General features: G+C 41.5%; 4 protein-coding genes across 10 annotated transcripts in view; 2 read left to right on the forward strand and 2 right to left on the reverse strand.

Moving 5' to 3' along the window:
* Window positions 1-3,355, reverse strand: part of PATE2 (prostate and testis expressed 2) — a 108,610-nt gene extending 105,255 nt beyond the window's left edge. The window contains exon 1 of the mRNA XM_050755755.1: window positions 2,798-3,355. The gene's annotated coding sequence lies outside the window, so the exon portion shown is untranslated. The remainder of the gene's footprint in view (window positions 1-2,797) is intronic.
* DDX25 (DEAD-box helicase 25) overlaps window positions 1-26,514 on the forward strand; it is a 100,637-nt gene that overhangs the window by 65,974 nt on the left and 8,149 nt on the right. The window contains exons 2-9 of one of the 2 annotated variants that reach the window (XM_050755696.1): window positions 19,180-19,252; window positions 19,887-19,953; window positions 20,228-20,272; window positions 20,749-20,884; window positions 22,591-22,683; window positions 22,796-22,898; window positions 24,757-24,871; window positions 25,727-25,904. In XM_050755696.1, coding sequence (XP_050611653.1) covers window positions 19,190-19,252; window positions 19,887-19,953; window positions 20,228-20,272; window positions 20,749-20,884; window positions 22,591-22,683; window positions 22,796-22,898; window positions 24,757-24,871; window positions 25,727-25,904 — 800 coding nt within the window. In that variant the 5' untranslated portion in view covers window positions 19,180-19,189. Of the gene's footprint in view, window positions 1-19,050; window positions 19,253-19,886; window positions 19,954-20,227; window positions 20,273-20,748; window positions 20,885-22,590; window positions 22,684-22,795; window positions 22,899-24,756; window positions 24,872-25,726; window positions 25,905-26,514 lie in introns of those variants that run through there. The other variant, XM_050755695.1, reaches the window with a different exon arrangement.
* Window positions 1,412-15,656, forward strand: HYLS1 (HYLS1 centriolar and ciliogenesis associated). 4 transcript variants are annotated; one of them, XM_050755731.1, is made up of 3 exons: window positions 1,413-2,002; window positions 6,370-6,418; window positions 14,361-15,656. In XM_050755731.1, the coding sequence occupies exon 3, from the start codon at window positions 14,386-14,388 to the stop codon at window positions 15,283-15,285; it is 900 nt and encodes a 299-aa protein (XP_050611688.1). In that variant the 5' UTR covers window positions 1,413-2,002; window positions 6,370-6,418; window positions 14,361-14,385; the 3' UTR covers window positions 15,286-15,656. The 4 variants fall into 4 exon arrangements, with proteins under 4 accessions (XP_050611689.1, XP_050611688.1, XP_050611686.1 ...); XM_050755729.1 differs by lacking the exon at window positions 1,413-2,002 and adding an exon at window positions 3,331-3,471; XM_050755732.1 differs by lacking the exon at window positions 6,370-6,418 and having other exon boundaries at window positions 1,412-2,002.
* PUS3 (pseudouridine synthase 3) lies at window positions 8,495-18,917 on the reverse strand. 3 transcript variants are annotated; one of them, XM_050755700.1, is made up of 5 exons: window positions 18,737-18,917; window positions 17,834-18,033; window positions 10,934-11,354; window positions 10,251-10,816; window positions 8,495-9,308 (listed from the first exon to the last, which is right to left on the reverse strand). In XM_050755700.1, the coding sequence occupies exons 3-5, from the start codon at window positions 11,306-11,308 to the stop codon at window positions 8,807-8,809; spliced, it is 1,443 nt and encodes a 480-aa protein (XP_050611657.1). In that variant the 5' UTR covers window positions 11,309-11,354; window positions 17,834-18,033; window positions 18,737-18,917; the 3' UTR covers window positions 8,495-8,806. The 3 variants fall into 3 exon arrangements, with proteins under 3 accessions (XP_050611657.1, XP_050611656.1, XP_050611655.1); XM_050755699.1 differs by having other exon boundaries at window positions 17,834-18,165; XM_050755698.1 differs by having other exon boundaries at window positions 17,834-18,917.

The following is a 26,514-nucleotide window of genomic DNA, read 5'->3' on the forward strand; positions in this document are numbered from 1 at the left end:
TCTCTATCGCCTTCTTGAAATCTCTGGCTATTATCCTCCTGGCCTAAGCTACCACAGTCTTCCACCTGGAATAATGTAACTCTCTCCCACTTGGACTTCACATATAATCTTCCCCTCTTCAAATCCATTCTCCTCAGTGCTGCCAACAAATAACTTCAAATGCAAATCTGTATAGCCCTTATCTGACTAAGTCAAGCCCCAACCCTGCTTAAAACACTTCAGTTTCTAGAGCTCTTATCAAATCTCTTGCCTTGGCCTGCAGGACCTGCACGACTTGACCCTTGCCTATCTCTCAGTCTCATCTCTACCATTATTTTCTTTGCTGGTCTTTATGTTTCTTGACTCTTCCATTCTCATAGACCTTTGAGTATGCTATTCCCGCTACCTAGCAAACTCCTTTCACCCTCTTCACTTCCCTCCACGTCCTTTCACCTACTTATCCTTCAATTCTTGGTTCAGTGACACTGTGCCAAATCTCCCTATTATTAAATGTTCTCATTGAACCATTTGCCTCTCCTTAGCATTGAACACAACTGTAATTTTATAATACAGTTGCCCCTTGAACAACACAAGTTTGAACTCACAGGTTCACTTATATGTGAATTTTTTTCAACAAAAGGCAATGGAAAATACAGTATTTGAGAAATGTGAAACCTGAGTATACAGAGGGCCAACTTCTCATATAAGTGGGTGTGTAGGTCTAACTTGAGGACTTAAGTATGCATGGATTTTTGGCATATGCAGGGGCCCTGAAACCAATACCCAGATTACACTGAGGGACAACTGTAATTTGTGATTATTTGATCAGTGTCAATTTCTCCTATCAGACCAAAATCTCCATAAGGGCAGAAATTGTGTCTTTTTATTCACTATCAAATCACCAAGACATAGCACAGTACTAACCACGGGGGTTCATTAAATACTTGCAGAATTGATTATCAAATACTTTTAAGAAGTAAAAAAGAATGAGGGCTGAGCAAGACAACTGGAGCTGACTATCAAGATCACTGGTGACCTTTGAAAGTACAGTTTGAATATACTGATGAGGGGAGAATCCAGAATGTAGGGACTTAAGGAGCAACTGAGCAAAGAAAATAGGGGAGAGAGGATGGGCAAAAAGGCTGACAGAAGGGAGCAGCAGTGTCAAGGGAAAGCTGGTTATTTTCATGTTGTTATTCTTTATGCCATTATTGTTCTGCCTTCAATACCGAGAAGACTTAAACAGAGAAGAACTGAAAATATTAGAGACAGGATGTAATCAGTCAGATAAGGGAGGACTATAGTTGAAGAAGTTTGTCTGAAAATGTCAACAAAGAGGTGAGGTAAGCAAAGATATCATAAAGGAGTGGTTAACTTGGCCGGGCGCGGTGGCTCACGCCTGTAATCCCCACACTTTGGGAGGCCGAGGCGGGTGGATCACCTGAGGTCAGGAGTTCAAGACCAGCCTGGCCAACATGGCAAAACCCCGTCTCTAATAAAAATACCAAAATTAGCTAGGCACGGTGGCACGTGCCTATAATACCAGCTACTCAGGAGGCTGAGGCAGGAGAATCACTTGAACCCAGGAGGCGGAGGCTGCAGTGGGTCGAGATCGTGCCATTGCACTCTAACCTGGGCGACAAGAAGGAGACTCTGTTTCAAAAAAAAAAAAAAAAAAAAAAAGTAGCGGTTACCTTAAGCATGATGATATAACCAGTTGAAAGCAATATCTGAGTGCATAAAGAAGTTGATGAGTTGATAAACCAACAACACCTAATTAGGGAAAGCATATGGAAGAGAGCTGTGTTGCAATCAAAAGGTAAGGAAGCCATGTTAAACGACACCGCTTAGATGTAATCAGCAAAATCCAGATTATGGGAGATTGTACAGGACCAATCACCTTGTTCCTTTGACAAATAAATTGCAAGGAAAAAAAAAATGAAGGAGAAATTTAAAGAATAAAAGAAGCTTAAGAACATATGGATTTGACATATCACATGGATTTGACTGGATCCTGACCCAGGTAAGCAGACTAAAAAAAAAAAAGACAAGCAGAAAATTGAACTCTGGATATTTGATGATAGCAAGAAAACATATTAAGTACTTCAGGTGTGATAATAATATTATGGTATGCTTTTAAGACGTCCTTTAATTTTCCAGAGATTATACTGAAATATTTAGATTTCAGATACTTTGTATTTGCTTCAAAACAATACAAGACAAGGTATGTGGTTAGTGATACAGAAATAACAAGACGGGTCATAAGTTAATCATTGCTGAATCTGATATTGAGTTCACCGGGCTTCATTATGTATGGCTTTTCAAAATTTGTTTGAAATTTTCCATAACAAATTTTTAAGATGAGATTTGGTTTGCAGAGTAAGATTTTCTTCTATATACTCTATTTTAAGTGGTCTTGGTTAAAGTTTCTTGTTTAAGGTTTGACCTGGGTTCAGTAGATTTCTGGGAACCACAAGCATTATTAAATCAGATCTAAGAAAAATTGGAGGACTAAATAATCCACAAAAAAACCAGGGTTGGGTGGAACACAAGATACCACTTGAAATATGAAATATGCAGGAGTAGATCCTTCAAGTTGCTATGTATTAAAGGTTTTCAAAGATCAACATTTAATATAAAGGATAACAAGAAACTAATTGGGGCAACGCACGGTGGCTCACGCTGGAAATCCCAGCACTTTGGCAGGTGGAGGCCGGCGGATCGCTTGAGGTCAGGAGTTCAAGACTAGCGTGGCCAATATGGTGAAACCCCGTTCTCTACTAAAAATACAAAAATTAGCTAGCTGTGGTGGCAACACCTGTAGTCCCAGCTACTCAGGAGGAGCTCAGTGCGCCGGGGCTTCATACAGCCGCTCTGTCAGGCCCTAGGGGCACGTCTAGAGCGCCCACGCAGACGGTTGGAACCATGCCCTGAGCGCCTTCCCCTCCCGGCACCACTGGCCCCGCAGCAGCCAGCAGTTGAGAAGGGCGGAGGCTGATTCCAATGAGGTGGCAGAACGTTAGGCGGCCTCTCCAAAATCCCAGCTACCTCGCCGTTAGCCAAGGTTTGAGAGTTTTCTCCTTCTCTTCGAGGGCCCAACCTCCCTTCCAGACTTACTACACCGTAGGCATCGCAGCAACAACTGCTGCCTGCACGCCTCAGCTAGGCGGGCTCGGATATCCATTTTTAGCGCAGCATGCGAAATCCCGGGCATGCTCCCGCTTGCGGAGAAGGCCAAGAGAAAATGTGCGCCAATCAGGATGCAGACTTGGAGGACGTTTACCCTCAGGACCAATAAGAGGGACGGTGGGCGGGGCTAAGGGTACCGGTTCGCTCTCGGGATTTAAACCTCCGCGGCCGGCGGTTAACGGCAGGCTCGGCGCGTGGGGGGAAGTGCGCCTGCGCCAGCTACGCGAACGCTAACCGAATCTGCGGTGCTCTGCCGGCGGCTGGCAGGACGCGGTGTAGAGAGAGTGGACTTCGGCGACGCGGGTAAGCCAGGCGAAGGCCGGAAGCGGCGGGACGCGGGGACCTGGTGACTGCCGGCCCACTGCCACGGGAGCTCTCGCTCCTTTTCCCACAGTCGGGATGGTGCAGAGTGGCAGCTTCCCTCCCTGGTTTCCAGGTCCTGCCTGGCGAGCAGTCCCGAACCTCTGCGTTCCTGAGGAAGGCGGCCCGGGCAGCGTGAGCTACAGGCGCTGTGCGCGGCGGGCCGCGGCCCCTGGAGGTAGCGGTGTGCGCTGGCCGCCGCCGCCGTCTTTGTCCTGGTGGTCTCCCTTAGCTTCTGGGCCGCGCCCCTGGGACCAGGCGGAGGCCGGCCACGGCCCCGGGACTGGAGCGGAGTCCCGAAGGCCGCTGGCGATCCGGGTCCTAGCCACGCCCGCGGCCAGGCGGGGCGACTGCGAGCTTTGCCATTGAAAGGCGGAGCGTGTCTTGTCGCCCTCTAGCTGCAGCTTTTGTGAATTGCCGCATGGAACCGTCCAAGGTGTTTGCCCACCCCGAAATGGAAGTAAATCTTTTCTATTCTAAACAGTCTACAATCTCACTAAGCATGCAAAGGAAAACATTAAGATATCTTTTTAGTAAAAGGCGAAAGATTTACACGATCTGAAGAGAAACCGAGACGGGCGGATCACAAGGTCAGGAGATCGAGAGCCTTTTTAGTGAAACCTAAAAAATACAAGGTGGCGGGCGCCTGTAGTCCCAGCTACTCGGGAGGTGAGGCAGGAGAATGGCAAGTGGAGAAAGCTTGCAGTGAGCTGAATGCGGCACTGCACTCCAGCCTGGGCGACAGAGCGAGACTCCGTCCCTTTTTAGATTGGTAAGATTTTTCAGTACCCAATGCTGGTGAGAAAGTGGAGAAATAAAAGCAAGCACTTTTATGCCCTGTGTGTTGGGAATAATCCGTTTTTTCTAGAGGGCAGTTTGGCATTATAAATCAGAAATCAGGCCGGCCGCGGTGGCTCACGCCTGTTATCCCAGCACTTTGGGAGGCCGAGGCGGGCGGATCACTTGAGATTGGGAGTTCGAAACCAGCTGGCAAACATGGTGAAACCACGTCTCTACTAAAAATAGAAAAAAAAATTGGACGGGCGTGGTGGCGGGTGCTTGTGCTCTCAGCTACTTGGGAGGCTGAGGCAGGAGAATCGCTTGAACCTGCGAGACGGAGGTTGCAAGTGAGCTGAGATCACTGCCTGGGCGACAGAGACTCGACTCAAACAATAATAATGCCAAACTGCCTTCTGGAAAAACGGATTATCCCCAACACACAGGGCAGAATAAGGACGCTTGTTTTTATTTCTTCACACACTCGCCAGCACTGGGTATTGAAAAATCTTACCAATCTGAAATGGTGTCTTAATGCTTTTATACACATTATTGAGATTGAACATGTTTTCTGTTTATTAATTTTTGTTGTTGTTTACAAACAGACTTTGACTTTGTGCCCAGGCTGGAGTGCAGTGGCCAGATCATAGCTCATTGCAGCCTCAAACTCCAGGGTTCAAGCGGTCCTCCTGCTTCAGCCCCCATAGTACTGAGACTACAGGCTTACGCCACCACGCCTAACCTTTTTTTCTTTTTCTTTGAGAGATGGGGGTCTTGCTGTGTTGCACAGGTTGGTCTTTAACTACTTCCCAGCCCCAAGCGATCCTCCCACCTCAGCCTCCAAAGTGCTGGAATTACAGGCATGAACCACTGCGCCCAGCCTGTTTATTAGTTATTATTTCTTTGGTAAAGCATCTGTTTTTTCTCCCTTATCTTACTGATATGTGTACCCTTTAATAGCTTTCTAAGAGGAATTCAAATTACTGATATTTAAACCTGTTACAAGTATTTCTCCCAGTTTGTTGTCTCTTTTGCCTTCATTATGGTATTGTTTGCCTTTGTGGTAGGATGTTTTGTTTTAATACTATGATTCCTTAAGCTGCTTGCTTACCTCCCTAGAGGTAGAGAAATTTGTTATAACTGCAATAGCCTCCCTGTAACAGTCTACTGACCCAGTCCCTTTATCTCAATTTAAAGTCTTCGCCCCTTCTACCCTTGAAATCCTTTTGATTGTAAGTAGCTAAACCTAGGATGCTGAGTCACTGAGATTTTTGGAGAGAAGATATCATTAGGTATTTTGGTCAATGTTGTCTGTGTTTACAAAATACAAGTTGCTCTAGCTTTTATGTGAAAGTTTCCCTGTAAAGAGAAAGGATTGTTCTATCTTTTATATTACAAAGAGAAGGAACTGACAGTTACCTATGGACCTTATTAAAGTTTGTATTTTATTTGTTTGCAAACACCATCTTCATATGTTCAAGGAAAAAAATAGGAGTGTGACACAGTTGAAATGCAGAGGAAATAACACATTAATCACTGTATAGTAGGACACATGCCATTAAAACAAAAAAAAAAACTAGCTCTTGGCTTTACTGCCAAAAGTCTTCCTGGCCCAAACAGAGTCTCACAAATGGTTATTTATGTATAGATATATAAAAAGTGTCATTTAAATTTCACAACCTATTGAAATAATTCCTTTATTCTAACATTTATTTAGTCCCTACCATGGGTCAGAGACTTTGGAATTTGTACAAATGCTGCCTAAGAGAACAAGTAATTTTGCAAAGTTGCATTTGGGGGCTTCCCATTTGTTCCACCTGTGATGACTGTCTTGACTTTTTCTATGGCAACTACCAAAAATGTAGTCACTAAATTCTTACTCTTCTAGATCGGATAGTATAATCTAGCCAAACTTGAAAGGATTTTACTTAAGATCTAAGACCCTGATCTTCTGATTCCTTTACTTCTACACAGTATCCTAACAATGACTTTTGGTTAGTGCATTTTGTTCCATGTATCACTGCTTCAGAGTTAATTTTTTTAAGCTCTATTCTTCTTTTCTAGGTTTTTTTTTAATTGAATGTAAATGCCAATCAAGATACATTGAAATAAGGTAAGAAATTCAGAAAAAAACAACTTTGGTTTGCACTTACATGTTTTATTCCACCATGATCATTGATTACATGAAAAAGAGGATCTTTAAATCAAAATCAAAGGCCAAAGTAATTATATTTTAAGAATACTCAGGGCATAATGAAGTGTTGATAGACTAGGACCCAAAAAGCAGTGATAATGATTCAAATCCAGAAGACTTGGATGATACAATGGGCAATTTTGAATAAATCTTAAGTAATTTTGTACCACTATTTCCCCATCTCTAAAATGGGGATATTTTCTGGTTCCCTCTCTGCTAGGATATAACAGCTATTATAATGTACTTTTCAGTACTACAGGGTCACGTCACCTTTTGTATGCTATTTTACTTCCTAAATCTGGAACTTTCAGTGAAGTCTTATTTCTGTGGTCCACCCCCTGCTGGGCTTCTGTAGAAATTATGGAGTATTAGTTTATGATTTATATATTAGTATTGTTTTTTTTTTTGTTTTTTTGAGACGGAGTCTCGCTCTGTCAATTTATATATTAGTATTGTTTTTAATTGTCCCATGTGTTATTTGCACTAGCAGCTGGAGGATAGATAACATATTTGTATACCTGGAGTCTTGAGCATGGGTAGGAAATAACTAATTATTGGTTGGTAAGTAAAACTTTGGATCTCATAAACATGGTAGAAGTGTAAATTAGGGAATCAGGGTCTTAGATCTTAAGTAAAATCCTTTCAACGTTGACTAGATTGTACTATCCAATCTAGAAGAGTAAGAATTTAGTGACTACATAAGTCAAAACAGTCGTCGTAGGTAGAATAAACAAGAAGCCTTCAAATGTAAGTTTGTAAAATTACTCGTTCTCTGAGGTAGCATTTGTAAAATCTCCAAATGTGGATAACACACGCTGCAATTATGAAAATTATTATTGAGGAAGAAGGTCTGAGTTCAAATTTTGATGTTTATTATTTTTATGGCTGCAAAGCATAATGTATTTAAGACAACTTTGAGTTCTTTTGAATAAATACTGGTGTTCACAAGTAATATTTTGAGGGTCACTTATTAACTTTGTTTTGAGAACAAGCAAAGCCCCATCTCATTTTTCCTCTCTCAGTATGTGGTACTACCAGCCACTCATTTTGCTCACATCTGAAACTTAGGAGTTATCTAGAACGCCTCCCTAGTTTTGAACAGCATATTCACTGAGTTCTGTTGTTTCTACTTTCTTAATCTGAAATTCATCTACTTCTCTCCGTTCGCCTCACTAAAAGTCTCTTCTAGGCCATTTCATCATCCATTGCCTCCATTACTCCAACAACCACCTAATTTGTCACAATGCCTCCAATCTTGCCCTCTTCCCATCCACAGAACACTCAGAGCAATATTTTTGCCACACAATTCTGTTGGGCATGTAAATTCTTTCAGTGGCCCTGCAAAATCTGAGCTTTTTAAGGAATGCCTTTGCTCTACAAATGTGACCTTTGCTTACCTTTTTAAACTACGTTCTTGTCACTCTCAAGCCATATTAAAGAATTCACAGTTGCCTGAATGCATATCCTGTCATCTCTAACCCTTTATACAAACTGTATCTTCTGCCTTCTGACACACTTAAAGTGGTTTTCCTCACTTTAACTGGCTTCCACTTGTTCTGTAAGATTTAGCTTTAATATCTCCTCTATAAGAACTTGCGTATAGTCACTAGCCCAAGGCTTGGCAAACACCATGGCCCATGAACTATGAGTGCTTTTTACATTTGTAAAGGATTGTAAAAATACGTATGCAATGGACGTCATTTGTGTTTCACAAAGCCTAAAACATTTACTCTTTAATCCTTCACAGAAACATTTACCAACCTTTGCACTAGATTTATATGCTTTGTAAGATAAGGTACTGTGCTTTATTCATTTAGTTAACTTCCAGGTAGGTGCCTGGCATTAAACCAATTTATCCAGTCTTTAATTAAATGAATTTAATATTCTTAAATTCTGTCTTAGAAAATAAGACACTCAGGTGAAGCAGTTTATGAAAATTCAGATGAGTAGTGAATAACTTATCTGCTTTGGGGGAGAAAAACACAACAAATTAGATACTTGCAGGATTACGCTTTAATTAATTTGAATACAAGGCACAGGTTTCCAGGTGTACGTAAATATGTCTCCATTTTACGACTGCTTTTTGCTTCTTTAGTCTCTTAATCCTTTTGGACCGGGATAAGAGAGTATTTGAAATTTCTTATTAAAGCAATAACTTCCTTAATAGGGCTTTAGTCTTTTTGCTTTTTTTTTTTTTTTTTTTTAAGAGCTGATCATCTGAATTCCTAGTACTTGCAAATACATTTTTTTTTCCTTTCTGTCCACCTACCGTTAGGTGGTTCCTAGATCCTGGCAAATTGTCTATGGTTAAATGATGCTTTTAATTTCTGTGTCAACACAGACCCTCTTTGTTGGTGTCTCCAAATTAGTATTCTCTTCCTCTATTATGTCATTACAGTCCCTTTTGGCTTTTGTTTCTTCCTCATGGAATAAATGTGGGTGCTCAATTCGTCCCCTACGTACAAAATGCTGAATCCGGGATTCCAATCCTTGGCATTTAGGACGGTCCATGAGGGGCTTATATGTGCGCATCTTCACTCCTTCTACAAAGGCACTGGTCTGCTTTATGACAGAGGGCTTAACATTTCCCCATTCTGTCATTCTATCCATCTTTGGTCCAATTCCACATGGTACTGCAACAGAGTCCAGTCCTTGTAGCATACTATACAACATGTGAGTTTTGACAGCATGATTAGCCCACAGTTGTTGTAGGTGGGTAATATTGAACTCCTGAGCCTCCTGGTCATAGATCCACTTGACATTTTCAAACTTACAGTCATATAAGACTAGAGGAAATTCTACAGCCATACTAGAGAAAAAGAGAAAAGAAAAAGTTTGAGAATACATAGCAGCCATCTAACAGTTCTTTAAAATCTAAGGGTTAGTTGCATTAAGGGAGCTGGGTAGGAGGTCACAGTTGATGTTAATATTGACTAATAGCTGAGAAAATATCTCACCATCCCTAACCTTGAACACCTTTATTACAATAATGAAAAATGCAACAAATCAGACCAACCTGATCTATGTTAGGTAAATGTCAGTGCTAACAAGACATGGCTCCATCATACTGCTATAAAATTAAAAACAGCTGGTATTTTTTCCAAATTTGTTAATAGCATTGCAATTTTGTGTAGTATAGGTAAAATTATTGGTATCTATCTCAGCCTGTTCTCAAAATAAAAATCTTCACTATTCTTTCTTTCCTACCGTTTCAGAAATATGAAATTAGGAAAAATTCAGAAGTAGAGTAGGATGACTACTCAGTAATATAAAACAAGCAAGATTTAATATGAATAGTTTGTTCATTTTAATTTTACCACATCCTAACAATAATACCTCAACATAAATTCAGAAACAACAAAGATGTAGAAATTAATGTCCTTTTACTTAAGGAGCCTGGTCAAAACACCTGTCTCTTTACTCATGGGATAGAACAATGAGAGGAAATTAGAATATACTGCTCTCTCTTACGTGTTCGTAACATTCTACAATTCCGATTAAAGCTTCATGAAGGCAGAATCAGTGACCATTATTTAGATAGTTACGGGGGAGAGGAGGATATGCTATTTTTTTCTTTTTTTTTTGTTTTTGTTTTTGAGACAGTCTCCCTCTGTCACCCAGGCTGGAATGCAGTGGTCCAATCTCAGCTCAGTGCAACCTCCGCCTCCTGGCTTCAAGTTATTCTTTGCCTCAGCCTCCTGAGTAGTTGGGACTACAGCCATGCGCCATTTGTTTTTTGTTTTTAACTCACCTATATTGAGGCTTCTGGGGATTTTTCTCTATATTCAGCAGCTCATCAATAATCTCTGGCTTCTCCATTCCTTGGCCAATCAGAAAGAGGATAGCCATCATACATCGGACTTGATGATAAAGGAATGCCTGGCCAGTCACTTCAAACTGACATAACTGGAAAGGTTCTTGCCATCTCCCCTCACCTGGGCTCTGGCCCACTAGCCGTACTTGAGCAGACAGAATAGTCCTCTGAAAATTAATCACACCATTGGCTACATCCATTTTACACAAGTTCCTGAAATCATGGGTGCCAACATACTTCTGAGCTGCATAATCCATGGCTACAATATCTAAATCAGCACGAGGGAAAAAATAGCGGTAAGTCCGCTCAAGACAGCTGAACCTAGCACTGAAGCTTGGTTCTACAGGGGCCCAGGCCAATATACGGATGTCTGGAGGGAGTACCCGATTGAGAATGTGGGTATAACGGATCTCTTCAGCAGTAGCATTTGCTTCCTCTTTTACATTAAAGTCCTCAGAATCCCTGCCCCTTGGAAATTGAGAGCGAAGGTCAAGTGAAATCACCTGTGGAGTTAGACAAAGATACTGGGTTTTAGAGACACAAATAATCTCAGTACCCAGTGTGTATGCCTAGAATATCCTAGTATTGCTTGCTTTGAGAAACAGCGTATTGGCCCTTACCTGTCCAAAGGCACTAACTCCTTTGTCTGTTCTCCCACATCGGTGATAATTGGATGTCTGTCTGCTTTCTACCAGTCGAGTCTTACTTAGAGCCTCAAACAGTTTCTCTTCAATGGTATTATTTGTGTTTTCCTGACTAGCAAAGCCCTGGTATCCCCAGCCCATATAGGCTATTCTTAGGGCTACGTGTCTTCGGCCATGAGCACTGAAATCAAATGCACGCTTAGTTTTTCCAGCTCCTGATGAATTTTTTCTAATGTTTGAGTCCTCCTTATTTTTGGCCTGTTCCGTTCTAAGTCTTTGCACCTCTTGCTCCAGTTCTTGTACTCTTTTTAGGAGTTTTTCAGTCTGGTTTCTGTCTGTGTCATCAGCCATGATACAACAGCCCCAGGAATAAAGGAATCATACAGGTCCGCCCTGTCTGAAAAGAGAGCAAAGGGATACAACAGTTTCAGTGCCAGTTCCTTTGATGATATTCCAATGGTATATAAAATTTAACGCCCAAAGAATATACTTTTGCTTTTCCAGGGATACAAGCCTTAGCTTTATTGTGGGTTGATCATCCATAGATACTCTTTTCCATCCCTTCTGGCCAGTTCACAGACGTAAAGAACTATTATTCAGCTGTCACTATTAAGGTTTCATTAAAGCAGTCAAAATTTAGGGAGAATGTCTATAGATTTCATTTCTCTATCTTCACTGAATTGATTGAGGACTGATGTTACAAATAGTTTTTCTCTAAAACATTTCCATTTGATTTCTCATTGTATTCAATTCTCTAGTCATAAGATTTCTTTATGTGGGCTACTTATGTCTGCTCTGGGTTTCTACTGCTTTCCATTATTTCAAATAAATGACTTGTATGTTCCATCATCTCATATTCGTTAGATGAATATTAGGTGGTGCAGTAGAAGCTAGCCTAACTGAAGAAGCTTACTGATGGTTGTATTTCACATTGGAAGTAGAAGCTAGAGACAAGATTTTCTCACTTTAAGCCTTTTTGATGGGAGAAAAAAAGGTAATTAAGCACACTGACCCCTTTTTAAAGCTGAATTAAATGCATATTAGATTTCCATACCTCTAATAGTTTAAAAAGACAGTCTGATGTAATGTAGATGTCAGTGTGGAAATTCCTGTTATATTTCAATAATCTGAGGACAACTATACTACATCCTTAAAATTGGGATGGTCCTAGACAATCTGTGACTGATGGTTACTTTAGTTAGAGAAGACCATCTCCACATCTGTTCTAAGGCTATGTTATCTAAGTGTAGGTAGCTTAGTTTTTTACTCTGAGTTTCTGTATCTATAACAGATTAAAAGTTTAAACTGTAAAAAATGAAACTGAAAGTACTAGAAGAAAACATGGAATAACGTTTTTCTTAAATTCTGGAGTAGGAAAGGCATTTCTAAGCAAAACAGTCTAGAAACCCAGAAACTGTAGAAAAACAAAAATGTGACCTAAAAGTAAAAATTTCTCCCAGCAAAAAATAAAGTCAAAAGGCAAACAACAAATTGAGAAGAAAAAAAATAAGTGATGGTGAAGTGCTATCTTCCTTAATATGTATTTCATGAATATATAAATCAGTTTTAATGAAAAAGAAAAAAATCCAGCAACTTGAGAGTCAGACGGACAAAGACCAAGCATTTCAAACAAAAAGAAAAAAGCTTATAAAAATATTTGTTAAAAAAATTTCTAAATGCTCAATTTTACTCAGCTGAAGTAAATGCAAAAGGATATGAACTATTTTTCAAGGAAGTGACTGCAAAGACAAAGTTTGATAGTATACCACTTTGGAGAGGGAATAGAGAAACAAGCTCTGTTAATATATGGTCAGTACAGCTTCTTTGGAGGTAAACATTTTGGCAACAGCTCTTAAAATTGAATATACACATACCTTTTGGCCCACATCTCCCATGTCTAGAAATTTAACCCATTCATATGCTTGCACAAATAGATAAAAACTTGCAAGATATTCGTTTTAGCATCAGTAAATCTATAAACCTAAATTACAACAGTAAGGGAATGGCTGAATAAATGTATGGTATATTCATACATTGGAATTCCGCGCAACATAAAATGAAGAAGGTCGGCCTGTTCTGATATAGCTGGATAACCAAGATTATCTTTAAGGTTCAGAAGAGTTGTGTAGTGCTCTCCTTTATGGTATAAAAAAATAAATGTACATGTGAATATGGAAAATTTCTGGATAATCATAAGAAATTGCCTTTGAGAGTAAAAATTGGTGGGGGAGGGAACGTCCTTGCTTAAAATTATCATGTGCATGTATTAGTTTTTCGGTTTAAAAAGAAAAACAGTGGGGACACAGGAAATAGTGGACAATAGATACCTATCTCAGATCCAGTCAGGAAACTAGCATTGGGTATGTGGCTGATTGATGTGGGTAGTATTTATTTATTTCAGACACTAGAATAAACAGATTTAGCTGGCAACTGAAGATGCGTTAAAATTACTAAGACAGCTGGGCGCGGTGGCTCACGCATGTAATCCCAGCACTTTGGGAAGCCGAGGCGGGTGGGGTGCCTGAGGTCAGGCATTTTGAGACCAGCGTGGCTAACATGGTAAAACCCTGTCTCTACTAAAAATTCAAAAATTAGCTGGGCATGGTGGCCCACGCATGTAGTAGTCCCACTTACGCTGGAGTCTTAGGCAGGAAAATCGCTTGAACCCGGGAGTGGAGGTTGCAGTGAGCCGAGATCGTGCCACTGTGCTCCAGCTTAGGCGGCAGCAAGTCTTCATCTCAAAAAAAAAAATAACTAAAGCATAGAAATTATATGTATGCATATATATATATACACATTATATGTGTGTGTGAGAACACAACACTGCTTTTGTGATTTTTTTTTTTAGATCACTCTTTTATGGTTAAAAGCGGGGACTCAGTCTGAAGCCAAACTGCTTGAGTTAGAATTTCAGCTCCACTACTTACTAGCTGAGTAACCTTGGGCAAGTTATTTAACTTCTCTGTGCCTCATGTTATTCATCTGTGAAAAGCAGATAATCCCACAGCTGAAAATTACATGAATTAATAAATGTAAAGCACATAGGACAATGGCAGGCACATAAAATACTCCCTAAGTACCTGTTACACAGTGTACATTAAGCAGTATGCCCCATATCATGTAGTTTCAAGCTTTTCTTATGCCAGAACTATACTGTCCTGTTTTAGGACCTGAAGATGGCAAAACAGTAGAAAGCAGGAGTAAGAGTGGAAATGAAAGCAGGTAATAGATTGCCTAGAACTGAGTTAAGGCCCCTCTAAACTGTTCTGATACTACCCTGTATTGAATTTATGATTGCCTTAGCCATTCTTTCTCCACTTGACTGCTATAAAATAGAAGGGAATGAGCAATTTATGAGCTGGGAATTTATTATCAGAAAACTGACCAATGTTATCTCTTGCAGAAGGTCCTACAGTGTAGGGGAAGCAATGGAAGAACTTCTACCTGATAGACAAGTATGGGCTAATATGGATCCAGAAGAACGAATGTTGGCAGCTGCTACAGCTTTTACCCACATCTGTGCAGGGCAGGGTGAAGGAGATGTTAGGAGAGAAGCCCAATCTATCCAATATGATCCCTACAGTAAAGCTTCAATAGCCCCAGGAAAGCGACCTACTCTTCCTGTGCAACTACAGTACCCACATGTAGAAAGTAATGTCACTTCAGAAACAGTCTCTGAGGCCTCCCAAAGACTCCGAAAGCCAGTGATGAAGAGAAAGGTGCTGCGTAGAAAGCCAGATGGGGAAGTATTAGTAACAGATGAGTCGATTATCAGTGAATCAGAATCTGGTACAGAAAACGATCAGGGTCTCTGGGACTTAAGACAAAGGCTGATGAATGTGCAGTTCCAGGAAGACAAGGAATCTTCATTTGATATTTCACAAAAATTTAATCCACCACATGAATACCAAGGAATTTCTCAAGATCAGCTCATTTGCTCTCTACAAAGAGAAGGAATGGGCTCTCCAGCTTACGAACAAGACCTGATTGTTGCCAGCAGACCAAAGTCCTTTATTCTCCCAAAGCTGGACCAGTTAAGCCGAAACCGGGGCAAGACAGACCGGGTAGCCCGGTATTTTGAGTACAAACGGGACTGGGACTCAATACGTTTACCTGGTGAAGATCATAGGAAGGAATTACGCTGGGGTGTCCGAGAGCAGATGCTTTGTCGAGCAGAACCCCAATCCAAACCTCAGCACATATATGTCCCAAACAATTATCTAGTACCAACAGAGAAGAAAAGGTCTGCACTCCGTTGGGGTGTTCGTTGTGACCTTGCAAATGGTGTCATACCCAGGAAGCTTCCCTTCCCTCTTTCTCCTTCTTAAATCTTTTTAAACTTCTTTCACAGGATTGTTTGAGATAACCCAGCTCTTTATATCGTTCCTTTTAAATAGAAACAATTGTCTTGAAAAGCTCTTAGAAACATCTTACGGTAAGGACTTCACCTATCATTGGTCTTTCCTAGCTATATATCACATTGGTATCAGATACTTCCAAATTGCCACTCAAATCCAGCAGTTGCAAGATAAATCATCAGAAAGAACAACAGACCTAGTCTTTCTATTTTTTCAAATTAGTAAGGGCCCTTTGTGTCCTGTAACCTTTTTTACCTATCATTGTGAGTTGCTGTGCTTTAATGTGTGTTTTTTAAGTTGCTGGGCATTACACTTATCAATTAAAGTATTTTGGAAATTCATGAACTTGAACATTATTTAATGAAATACTTGCCTAAGATGATCTTGAACCTGGGCTATGATGAGAGCTCATAAGAAGGAACAAAAACCTGCCTTTTACACAGTCCTCAAGGATGGGAGAGGTTAACAACAGAGCCCTCATTACTAAAGGTATACAACAAATCCAAGTAGTTTTATTTAAATAATGCCCCAAAACAGTACCATATAACATAAAGGATTCAAACTTGTTTTATTTCAGAATTACTTAAAAAATATTTTGCCTGCCAGCTGTTTTTCTGGAATACCATGCTTTTTATAATTTGCCCAAGATTTCTGTAGGAATTATGCATCACTTGGAAGACTATTCCTACTCCAGTAGAATTTCAAACTAGTAACATTTGGAATCAGATGCAAAATTAAATACCGGTATGAACCTACTTAGCCTATGCGGGTGCAGATCAAAATATGAATTCTGCTCACCTTAAATTGTACTTTATCTGTTCTTGATATTTCTAACCCAACGGGCACCATCTAAAATCTAAAAGTTGTCAGTTTTAACACCAGAGGCCAGAAGAATGATGGCACAGTTTGCTTGTTCACAGAGAAAAAGCTTTAACATAAAGGTGAATGACCTTGACCGTTACTATCTGCGAAAATCACTTTCCCTATAACATTTAAAGCCACATAATTCACATATTCACCCAGTTCTGTTAGGCATTTTTCAGGAAAAGAAGTAATCAACCACTCAGATGCATGTAGGATATACTCACCGCAAACAAGTAGAAACTGCAAACTGTCCACCAACAGTGGAATAGTAAATGTTTTTAAAGATATTAGAATATTCAATAGTCATTGGGAATCTTGGGGAAAGTAATATGGGAAGGTGCAAATTAAGTGAAATATAAACACAGGATGATCTCAGTACACACAGGGAAAGATCAAAACCTAACTCCTGAGTAGTGGGATTAAAGGTAATTTGTATTTACACCTCGGCTTTTTATGAGGTCAAAAATTACATGGTGATTTTAACATGCAAAACACTCCAATTATTTATTTGGATCTCAAAAGTCCAGTATTACCAAAGTCTCCAAAGTTAACTAGTTCATCTCCCCTGCTAATTAAAGGACTAGGCCAGAGAGTGAGTCTAGTTGGTTATAAGGCAGATTTGTGGCAAAAACAGGACTTGGTACACTACAGTGCTTTTTCCAGCACACCTTATCCTTCTTGAGGGTGAAGTGCAGTAGTTCCCAAGCAGATGTTTAAGGTAACACCTTGGCCAGGGCTGCCAAGTGACCACAAAGAGGGAATTCGTGTGTCCCCTAAGCACCAATTACAAACTAAAACAGCCATCACTAGATGTTCCATACATTGGGCCGGGCGCCGTGGCTCACGCCTGTCATCCCAAAATTTTGAGAAGCCAAGACGGAGGATCGCTCGAGACCAACCTGGGCAACAGAGCGAGACCGTCTCTACAAAAAATTAAAAACTAGCCTGCCAAGATGGCGCGCGCCTGTAGTCCCAGCTAGTCGGAGGCTGAGGTGGAAGGATCGCTTGAGCTCAGGAGGTCGAGGCTGCAGTGAGCAGTGATCACGGCACTGCACTCTGCCTGGGGGACAGTCTCAAAAAAAAAAAAAAAAAAAAAAAAAAAAAGGTCTAATCTCAGGAACCAGTGGGTTAACACAAATAGCATTCCTCTTGATAAACTTTATATTAATCCAAAGGGAAGAAGAGGGAGTACTGTCCAAAGGATTAGCAGACACGCACTATGATCACTAGAAAGCAATCGTGCTCTGTGTGTAAGGCAATCCCCAAAATAATTTGAAAATTGCTGCCACAGCCTCCCACATAATCCTGGGTTCTCAACTTCTACTGTTTTATGAGCATCCAGTTCTAAGTGGGGCAGCAGAGCACTTTTGTACTTCACAGTACAAGGACCACTGAAGCTCCCGTCACAACGGAATTAAAGACGCCCCGACTGCGGCGAGTTTCCGCCGGGAGCTCCAGAAAGTACCAGGCACAAAAGAAAAATACATGGTCTTAAGCGATGTCTCATTTCCAGACACCAATGCTTTCCTGAAAAGGCCAAAGTATGTGAAAGAGGGCAAAAAGAAGACAACAGACAACCGTTCAGCAGTGTGTCCATTTGTCCCTTCCCCTGTGGAACCCAGAAAGTAACCCACCCCAAAAATCCCACACTTACTTTCCGGTAGCCGGCCGCGCTGCGTTTCCCAGACAGGAAGCTGTCGCTGTGCGTCTTCTGCGCAGGCGCCCGAGCCCTCATGGGAAGTGTAGTCCACGTTTGTGGGAAATGTAGTTCTGAGAACCGAGCTTGCTGCTAGAATCTACCTCAAGTTTTCTAGTCCAACTACCGTTTCTCCACCAATAAGGGAGAATCTGGGCCTGTGGCAGGACAGCAATAAAAGGAGGAATTCTAGTGCTACGCTAAACTAATAGAAAAAAAGGTAATTTTTCAAATGTCTGCTATCCTTATACGAAAACTAAAACATTGAAGATGCTGGCTCGATTTTGTACCTAGTTAAATGAGAAGAAAGTTACCATTGAGAGACGAAAACATTTACTATTAGAATTAAAAGCTGAAATGAATATGATAATCTCAAAACAAACGACTAGGTGCCCTGAGAGTGGCCGCACAGAGCCGGGAGCGTTGCTTCAGCACCACGGAGAGATCATGACTGCAGTTTCGTGTGTTTTTGTATTTTCGCCCCCAATTCCAGAAATGCTGATCAAAATCTCAAAATTACAATCAGAAAACTGGGGGGCGGGGGGGAGGGTGGAATTTGGTTCTTTCTTCCAAATTGAGCAGTCATTAAATCATTAGTACCAGGGATCCAGGGATCTATCCCGTATTATGCAAACGCATGTAGGACGTAGAGATTATACCGAGAGGAAATGTTTTTAACAAGAGACCACATTTCAAATAAAAGGTTTAAAAAGCCTATGTGAAACATCACAGGTATCTAGGGCAAGAACAGCAGTTAGAGCTTGAACAGCTCTGCTTCCTTTCCGCAACTGTGCCCCCGAGGTCATTCGTCATATCAAATTCATCAGATATTGTCTCCACTTTTCTAAGCAATTCGCTAACCTTTCTGACATCTTGTGATGCGAAGGCGGAAATTTCCAGGAAAATGGGCACCGGGCGTAAAGCGCGGCGGGGGGTGCGGAGAGCTCCTGCCTGGAGGGCTGTGTGCGCGGCTGGACGCCGGGCGGAAGCGGGAACGGAGGCTGCCCCCTCCGCCCCCGGGTCCCTGCCCTTTAGTCCCGCTCTCTGCCCTCCGCCGCGCTCTCTGCCCTCCGCCGCGCTCTCTGCCCTCCGCCGCGCTCTCTGCCCTCCGCCGCGCTCTCTGCCCTCCGCCGCGCTCTCTGCCCTCCGCCCCACGCCCCACCCCGCCCTCCAGCGCCTGCGCGCCGCACCGCGGTGGTCGCGGGCGCGGACGCGTGCCCCCCTGCGGAAGCCCATTGGCCAGCGGATAGAGCCAGCACCGCCTCGCGCCTGTGGTGGAAGCACGTGCTGGGGGCGGGAGCAGCGATCGCAGCCATGGCGTCGTTACTGTGGGGAGGCGACGCAGGGGCGGCGGAGAGCGAGCGGCTGAACAGCCACGTAACCGCCACCGAGTCGGGGGGTGCACAGCCGCGGGGGTGGAGCTCCCACTCGCAGAGGGAGATCGGCCGGGAGGGGAGGGAGAGCCCGCGAGCGTTCGAAGCGGGGCGTCAGATGCTGGAGGGGAGATGCGGGAAGGGTTTGGAAGAGGGCCACAGAGGGAGACCCCGTCCCCACCCCCACGAGAGGCAAGACCTTTGGTTAGAAAGGGCAAAAATGACGACCCCTGGAAATCCAGGGTGGGAACGCAGCTCTGGTAGTCCCAGCTGGACCCCGAGTTTTCTACTCTGCCCATTTGCTCATTAAGCCTCAGCTTGCTTCCATCCATTTGCCAGCGCACTTTCCTAGCCTTCCTCCCCTTGTTGGTGCCGTGAGCCCCAAGTACTGCCCAACTCTAAACTAGAGGCCTAGGAAAGAGAAACTTCATGTACAGGGAATACAGAAAATCTCCAATTTTAGGATAATTCATACAGGAAACCTAACTTCGAAAGCAATCTGCTGCTACCTAATATTGCAAAGGAAGCAATACCCGGGTGTCCTTCCCTGAATCCCTCCCAGCCCCTGTGGTAGGGAAGCACTGGGCTGCTTGAGGGCTTGCATCCTAATATTGGTTGAAATTTGTGTCTCTCAATAGTTTTCAAACCTCAGCCACCCCCGGAAGAACCTTCGGGGTGTCAAGAGTACTACAGTCCGAAACATAGGTGAGTGCTGTTAGGGCAAAGCAGAGCAACCTTAGTGATTAAAAAGCATTGCTTTGCTTTCATCCCGTCCCTGCCAAGTGAGATAGGGCGAGTTCTTCAGTGTGACACTCAACACTCTCCATTACCTTCCCAATCATTTCGTCCACTCCTCCATGAAATGACTCTTCTTGCCAGTAGACACTGAAGAGTCAGGAAGAAAAAATTGAATAGTCTCCTTTACATTTCTGCTCAGCATTTGTCTTTACTTGTATTGTTTCTCCTCCATCCTTTCCAGATGGTTCTATTAATAACATCAAAGAAGATGAAGAAGATGATGTAGGTAGGAGATGAATTCATTTGCATGTATCTACTAGCATTCTGTTTCCATTTATAACTTTAATAGTGTGAGTGAATAATATAATCTCAATTGGAAAATGCCTGTCTTTGCTCCTGTTTTCTTATAGTGACTATCAGGAGACACACTAAATTAGGAAGAAGGTATATTTATTTATAGGAAGTTGAAATGGAATATGCAGGGATTGGGTTCAGAATTTCCAGCTGTCAAGGATTTGGTCTCATGGAGATGGCCATAGGCTACTTTGAAGTTAGAGGATAGTGAAGTAACAGAGCATAAGAAACTGAATCCTCATAAAGAACGGATTCTCAGTGCTATATCATTCTTTCTGGAACCTTCTTTTAGAAGAAAAATGAGCATAGGTGCAATTGCTTGGTATGCAACCACTGAAAGAGAAAGAACAACTTATTTGTTGTCATTCAGGAAGCTTGATGTCCTCTTTTTTATTTTTGCTTTTCTAGTGGATTTGGCAGCTAATTCACTCTTAAACAAGTTAATCCGTCAGTCCTTAGTAGAATCCAGTCACCGTGTGGAAGTTTTACAGAAGGATCCCAGCTCTCCACTTTACTCAGTAAAGACATTTGAAGAGCTGCGGCTGTGAGTATTTTTACTCTTTTAATATGGGAAAAATGCTGAAAAGCACAGAACAAACGAATCTGCTTATAATAAAAACCATCATGATCTCCTCTTTGTTTTCTGATACTGAATATTTTGTTTTTGTTTTTTGAGACAGAGTCTCACTCTGTCGCCCAGGCTGGAGTGCAGTGACATGATCTCGGCTCACTGCACCTCCGCCTGACAGGTTCAAACGATTCTCCTGCCTCAGCCTCCCAAGTAGCTGGGACTACAGGCATGCACCACCATGCCTGGTTAATTTTTGTTTTAATATTCAGTATTAAAGTGAGATTTGCACATTTCCATGCAATCAAAATATAACTCAGACCGGGTGCAGTGGCTTATGCCGAAAATCCCAACACTTGGGAGGCTGAGGAGGGCGGATCACTCGAGGGTCAGGAGCTTGAGACCAGCCTGGCTGACATGGAGAAACCCCGTGTCTACTAAAAATACAAAACTTAGCCGATCATGGTGGCACGCACCTGTAGTCCCAGCTACTCAGGAAGCTGAGGCAGGAGAATCGCTTGAACCCAGGAGGCTGAGGTTGCAGCAAGCTGAGGTCACACCACTGCACTCCAGCCTGGGTGACAGAGCGAGACATTGTCTCAAAAAAAAAAAAAAAAAAAAAAAAAAAAGGAAGAAGAAGAAGAAAGGATGTTCTAAAGAAGAACATTAGGATACCCAAGTTGCCTGGCAAATTGAGAACATTTTTGATAGTTAAGATATTTTCATCCTGGGATAGAGAGCTAAGCTAAGCACTGCCAGATTGCCCCTCTCCGTATCAGAACCCAGATTCTAATGACCCAGACATCCTACTTCACCCACTGTAGATAAGTTATAAGCTTTTACTTTCCTGATTATATTTTGTTTCAAATGGTCTTAAACTGAGTAACTTTCACAAACGGGTTTGCATTCCTTAGGGATTTATCATTTGACGCTAAAAAATGTATTTTAACAGAAAGAAAAGCGCTGAAGCCTACTTATGTAAAGGGTAAAAATCCAAAATCCTAGTTCCCAGACGTTTTCTAAGTGGTAGAAAGCCTACCCATGATTTAAGACGGGCTGCCAGCCCTCTACCAATTAAGCACACACAAATGTGCATGCCATTAAAAGTTGAAGTGTTCTAGTTCATTTGATTTATCCTCGTTTTGTCATTTTTCTTAAGACCCTCAGGAAAGCGGCATTTTGAAACATTGCCTCAGAAGGATAAAGTAATATTGTGTTTTCTACTCCTAGAAAGAACTTATCTAAGAATCACCTAAATAAAAATTTATCTTTTCTGAAAATTACTGTCAAAAATGTCAATATCATTCGTGAAAAGGAACTAAACAGTAAATGTCACTTAGTTTTCTGTTTAGGCAGAAAATATAACTCTCTCAGCAAATGGATATATTCTTTTTATCCGATGAGTTTTTCCTTTTTTGCTTCGTTCAACAGAAGGTTTGGCTTAGGATCTTTACCACTGTCCTTCGCCTAGACTTATGGCATAGCTTATTGTTTTAGTGGTCCAGCTCTACAGGTGTGATTGTTGATGTTTGGAAGTTGAGGTATGAATGATCTATCTCCAAATACTAGTTTTAAGCTCAGTGGCAAGTGACTTAATTTAGAAATGCACCTTTCAGGTATGTATTTCTGATGCTACTGACCAACTATAAGCTGTGTTTGATTTTTTTTTTTTTTTTTTACAGAAAGGAAGAGTTACTAAAAGGAATCTATGCAATGGGATTTAATAGGCCATCCAAAATCCAAGAGATGGCTCTCCCTATGATGCTGGCACATCCGTGAGTTTCCAGGGTAGTGGTATTCTAACTTGGTTATGTTTACTTTCTTATTTTCAGTTTATGTCCACTCTCTTGTATTCAGTTTAGCCCAGTGGTCTTCTCTTTTCTGCAGACCCCAGAACCTCATAGCACAGAGCCAGTCGGGAACAGGAAAGACAGCGGCATTCGTGTTGGCAATGTTAAGCAGAGTTAATGCCTTGGAATTGTTCCCACAGGTAAGGCAAGGCTGAGAGAACACTGGGAATGCTTGCACTACCAGTGCTAATTTAGTAATAGGTGATATTCCTGTGCAATAATATGGTTACTACGGTGATAAAATATTTAGAAAAGACATAAAATCATAGAGCATTGGGCAGCAGTATGGGACAGTGATGGAGAGGACAGGCTTTAGAGTCTTGAGTAGTTTGAATCCGAACCTCCCACTTACTAACTGAATGTCTTAGGCAAGTTAGTAAATCTCAGTCTGTTAATCCTTGTCTGTAAAGATAGCATCTGTAAAGGAATGTATCATAGTTGATCTGTTCAGCCTTAAATCCTAATACCTAGCACAGTGCCTGGCTTGTAGAAACCACTCATTAAACATTGAATAAAGTCATCATGTGGATTTAATGAAGTAATTTACATTTTTAGCACAGTGCCTGGCATAAGTTAAGCATGCAGTAATTACAGCCATCTAGCTGCAGGACCAGAAGGTCATGTAGTCCACCTCACTTTAGCAGAGGAGGACGCTGATGCTTGGAGAGGGAAGTGTCTTTTTTGAGGTCCCCAGAGAGTGGCTGAGTCAAGACTGGCACTGGTACCCGGTTTACCATTTTCCTAGTGTAGTTTCCACTCGTGAAAAGTATCTGGTCGTCTCCCCCTATTTGCCTGACAAGCCGAGTACCCATATGCATTAAGTGCTGTGGGGAACACCAAGGCACTCTCAGTTAGCTTCCACTCTGATCAGCCAGGTCAGCTATAGGTAAGGCAAAGGAAATCTTACGCATTTTAGACAAATTCAGTGAAATTTATGATTAGGGTTTGATATTATCAATAAAAATTATGTAGGGTAAGTTATGCCTGAGCACATTTTGAAAAATGTGTGTGAAAGGTGTTTTTAGCACTTTGGCTATGTTTCCCTATCACAGATTCCTAATTGACACATGTAAGTGCATTAGGTATCACCAGTTTTTTCCATCAGCATCTTTATTCATCAGCAACCATCATTTTTATGGAGTATGGAGTAACAGAGTTTGGGGGAATATTCTTCCCATTATATATATTATATTATATTATATATATCATATTATGTGTTATAAAGATATAGATAATATAAACAGATTGGATCAAGCAAGGAGTGTTCCCAAAATAGGCAGTCTTTTTTGTTTTTTTCTTTTTGTTTGTTTTTGACATGGAGTCTTACTCTGTTACCCAAGCTGGAGTGCAGTGGTACAATCTTGGCTCACTGCAACCTCTGCCTCCTGGGTTCAAGTGATTCTCCTGCCTCAGCCTCCCAAGTAGCTGGGATTACAGGCGCCCACAATTACGCCTGGCTAATTTTGTTGTATTTTCAGTAGAGATGGGGTTTTGCCATTTTGGCCAGGCTAGTCTCGAACTCCTGACCAGGTGATCCACCCACCTCAGCCTCCCAAAGTGCTGGGATTACAGATGTGAGCCACTGTGCTCAGCCTCAAAAATAGACTTTTAATAGCAAATGAGAGCTATGGGATAGAGCTCAAACTGTAATTTGCCTTGCATTCATTGATTCCCAGCTTCCCTACATCTCATTCTTCCCCCTCCTATGCCTCCCCGACCCCAAAAAGGGTGACTAGTAACTTGTGTTTCTAAATAACCCTTTAGAGAGGAATATGTAAAAGGTAGCTGTTTCTCCATTCCTCAGCCCCTTCCTCTTCTCATACTCAACATTCACATCAAATCTGTCAACTATTAAACTGTATCCAATTAAAAATATTTCATTCAACGAAAACCTTCAATTTCCTTTCTGTGTCTCTCCCTATACAAATTTTTCTTATAGTTGACATTTGAAAGATGCTTTTAAGAACCTTTCTCCCCGCTTCTCTCTCTATCCCACAGTGCCTCTGCCTAGCTCCTACTTATGAATTGGCTCTGCAAACTGGCCGTGTGGTTGAGCAGATGGGAAAATTCTGTGTGGATGTTCAAGTGATGTATGCCATTCGAGGGAATCGAAGTACGTACCAGTAAGCCAGTCCTGGCTGATTTTTCAAATCCTGGCTTCACCGCTAATAAGCATTTTATATAACTTCTTGGCATTCTCATCTCTAAATGAGGGAAATAATAGCACTCATGTCACAGAGTTGTTATCAGAATTGAGATAACGTTGTTAAAGCATTGTACGCAATGCCTGGCACGTAGTAAGGACTCACTAAATGTTAGCCACATCATTTCCACATCCTGCAAGAGGATGTATAGTCCTTTGTATAGTCCTTACTTCAAGACTTGGTTGTTTTGTGCAGGACAGCTTTTATTTTTGGATTTTCATTAAACTATTATAAGCTTATCATGGAGAAAAAAACTTTAAAAGACAAAAAGATGAAAAGATAGAAGTGAAAATTGTTCTTCATTGCCCTCCAAAAACGTAATCCCACAGATCACATAGTAAACAGGCAAGCCTTTGTTTTTTGCTTTTTTTTTTTTTAGCTCATACAAGCACATACAAATGCCCATATTTATATTTGTTTTCACTGAGTGTTTACAAAAATGGGAGCACTTTTTTTCATACTGTTTGTTCCTTTGACTAGCTGCCCAATATTTCATAATTTATTTAATGTAACCTATTGATGGACATTTTGGTTATTTTCTGTTTGGGGAAGTGCCATGTTTCACAGTTAAAGTTAAGATAAAGTCAGAAATTTATCCTAAAAATTTTGCAGAATCAGAAACCACAGTGACCCTCAGGGTTTCCACTTGGAAAATTATTGCAAACTGTGTTTTTGCTTATGAGCTTTATGTTGCACTGCCCTGAACTGTGACCTGTTGGAGTTGTTTGCATCTGAAGGAGTGCTTAAAACCTTTTTCTCCCCAGTTCCCAGAGGCACCGACATCACTAAACAGATTATAATTGGCACTCCTGGGACTGTCCTAGATTGGTGTTTTAAACTAAAATTGATTGATTTGACTAAGATTCGTGTGTTTGTCCTGGATGAAGCAGATGTGATGATTGACACTCAAGGATTCTCAGATCATAGTATTCGTATTCAAAGGTAATCTTCAGAGTCCTCCTCTCTTCCTCAGCCTTCTGTCCAGATGGGGAATTTCATTTGTTTACTCCTCCACATGATCTCTTTATTGCTTAACTCCTCACCACCTTCACCTCTAAAATAAATTTGGGTTTTTACATTATTTTCACCAGTTCAGGAGTCCCTCAGACTGCTATAGTTTTCCAGCTTCTTCAGTTTGCAATCTTGCCTGAGTGCTTTACTTTTGCAACACAGCTTACCGATGGACTCTATTAATATACAGTGCATCTGCACCAAATTTGCCAATATGTTCTATATTTTGGCCAAAATTCTGCAGAGGATCTGTTAAAGCCTGGTGAGAATACAATGGATAATTGAGATAGAGTAGAGGACACAGTAATGTGGGATCAGGAGGCTGGTAATCTAGTCCTGACTTTCCCTCTTAATTTGTAAAAAGCCGTGTCGTTTTCCTAGGCCTCTCTATCAGGATCACCTGAGAGATTTAAAACTACAGATTACCGGACCCAGCCTCAGACTTACTGAATGAGAGTTTCTGTAAGTGGGATTTAGGAATCGCGTATTTTTTAATGAAGTATTACATACTCAATGTTAAATTCAATTAGTATTGAAAGAC

This window comes from Macaca thibetana, chromosome 14 (assembly GCF_024542745.1).
Source record: "Macaca thibetana thibetana isolate TM-01 chromosome 14, ASM2454274v1, whole genome shotgun sequence".
Taxonomy (NCBI): domain Eukaryota; kingdom Metazoa; phylum Chordata; class Mammalia; order Primates; family Cercopithecidae; genus Macaca; species Macaca thibetana.

Coding starts and splice junctions, on each gene's coding strand:
- HYLS1 (XM_050755732.1), top strand. CDS start 14,386: ATGGAAGAACTTCTACCTGATAGACAAGTATGGGCTAATATGGATCCA.
- PUS3 (XM_050755700.1), bottom strand. CDS start 11,308: ATGGCTGATGACACAGACAGAAACCAGACTGAAAAACTCCTAAAAAGA. Junction 10,817..10,933: donor GAGTTAGTGCCTTTGGACAG/GTAAGGGCCAAT, acceptor CTAACTCCACAG/GTGATTTCACTTGACCTTCG. Junction 9,309..10,250: donor CCCCAGAAGCCTCAATATAG/GTGAGTTAAAAA, acceptor CTTTTTCTCTAG/TATGGCTGTAGAATTTCCTC.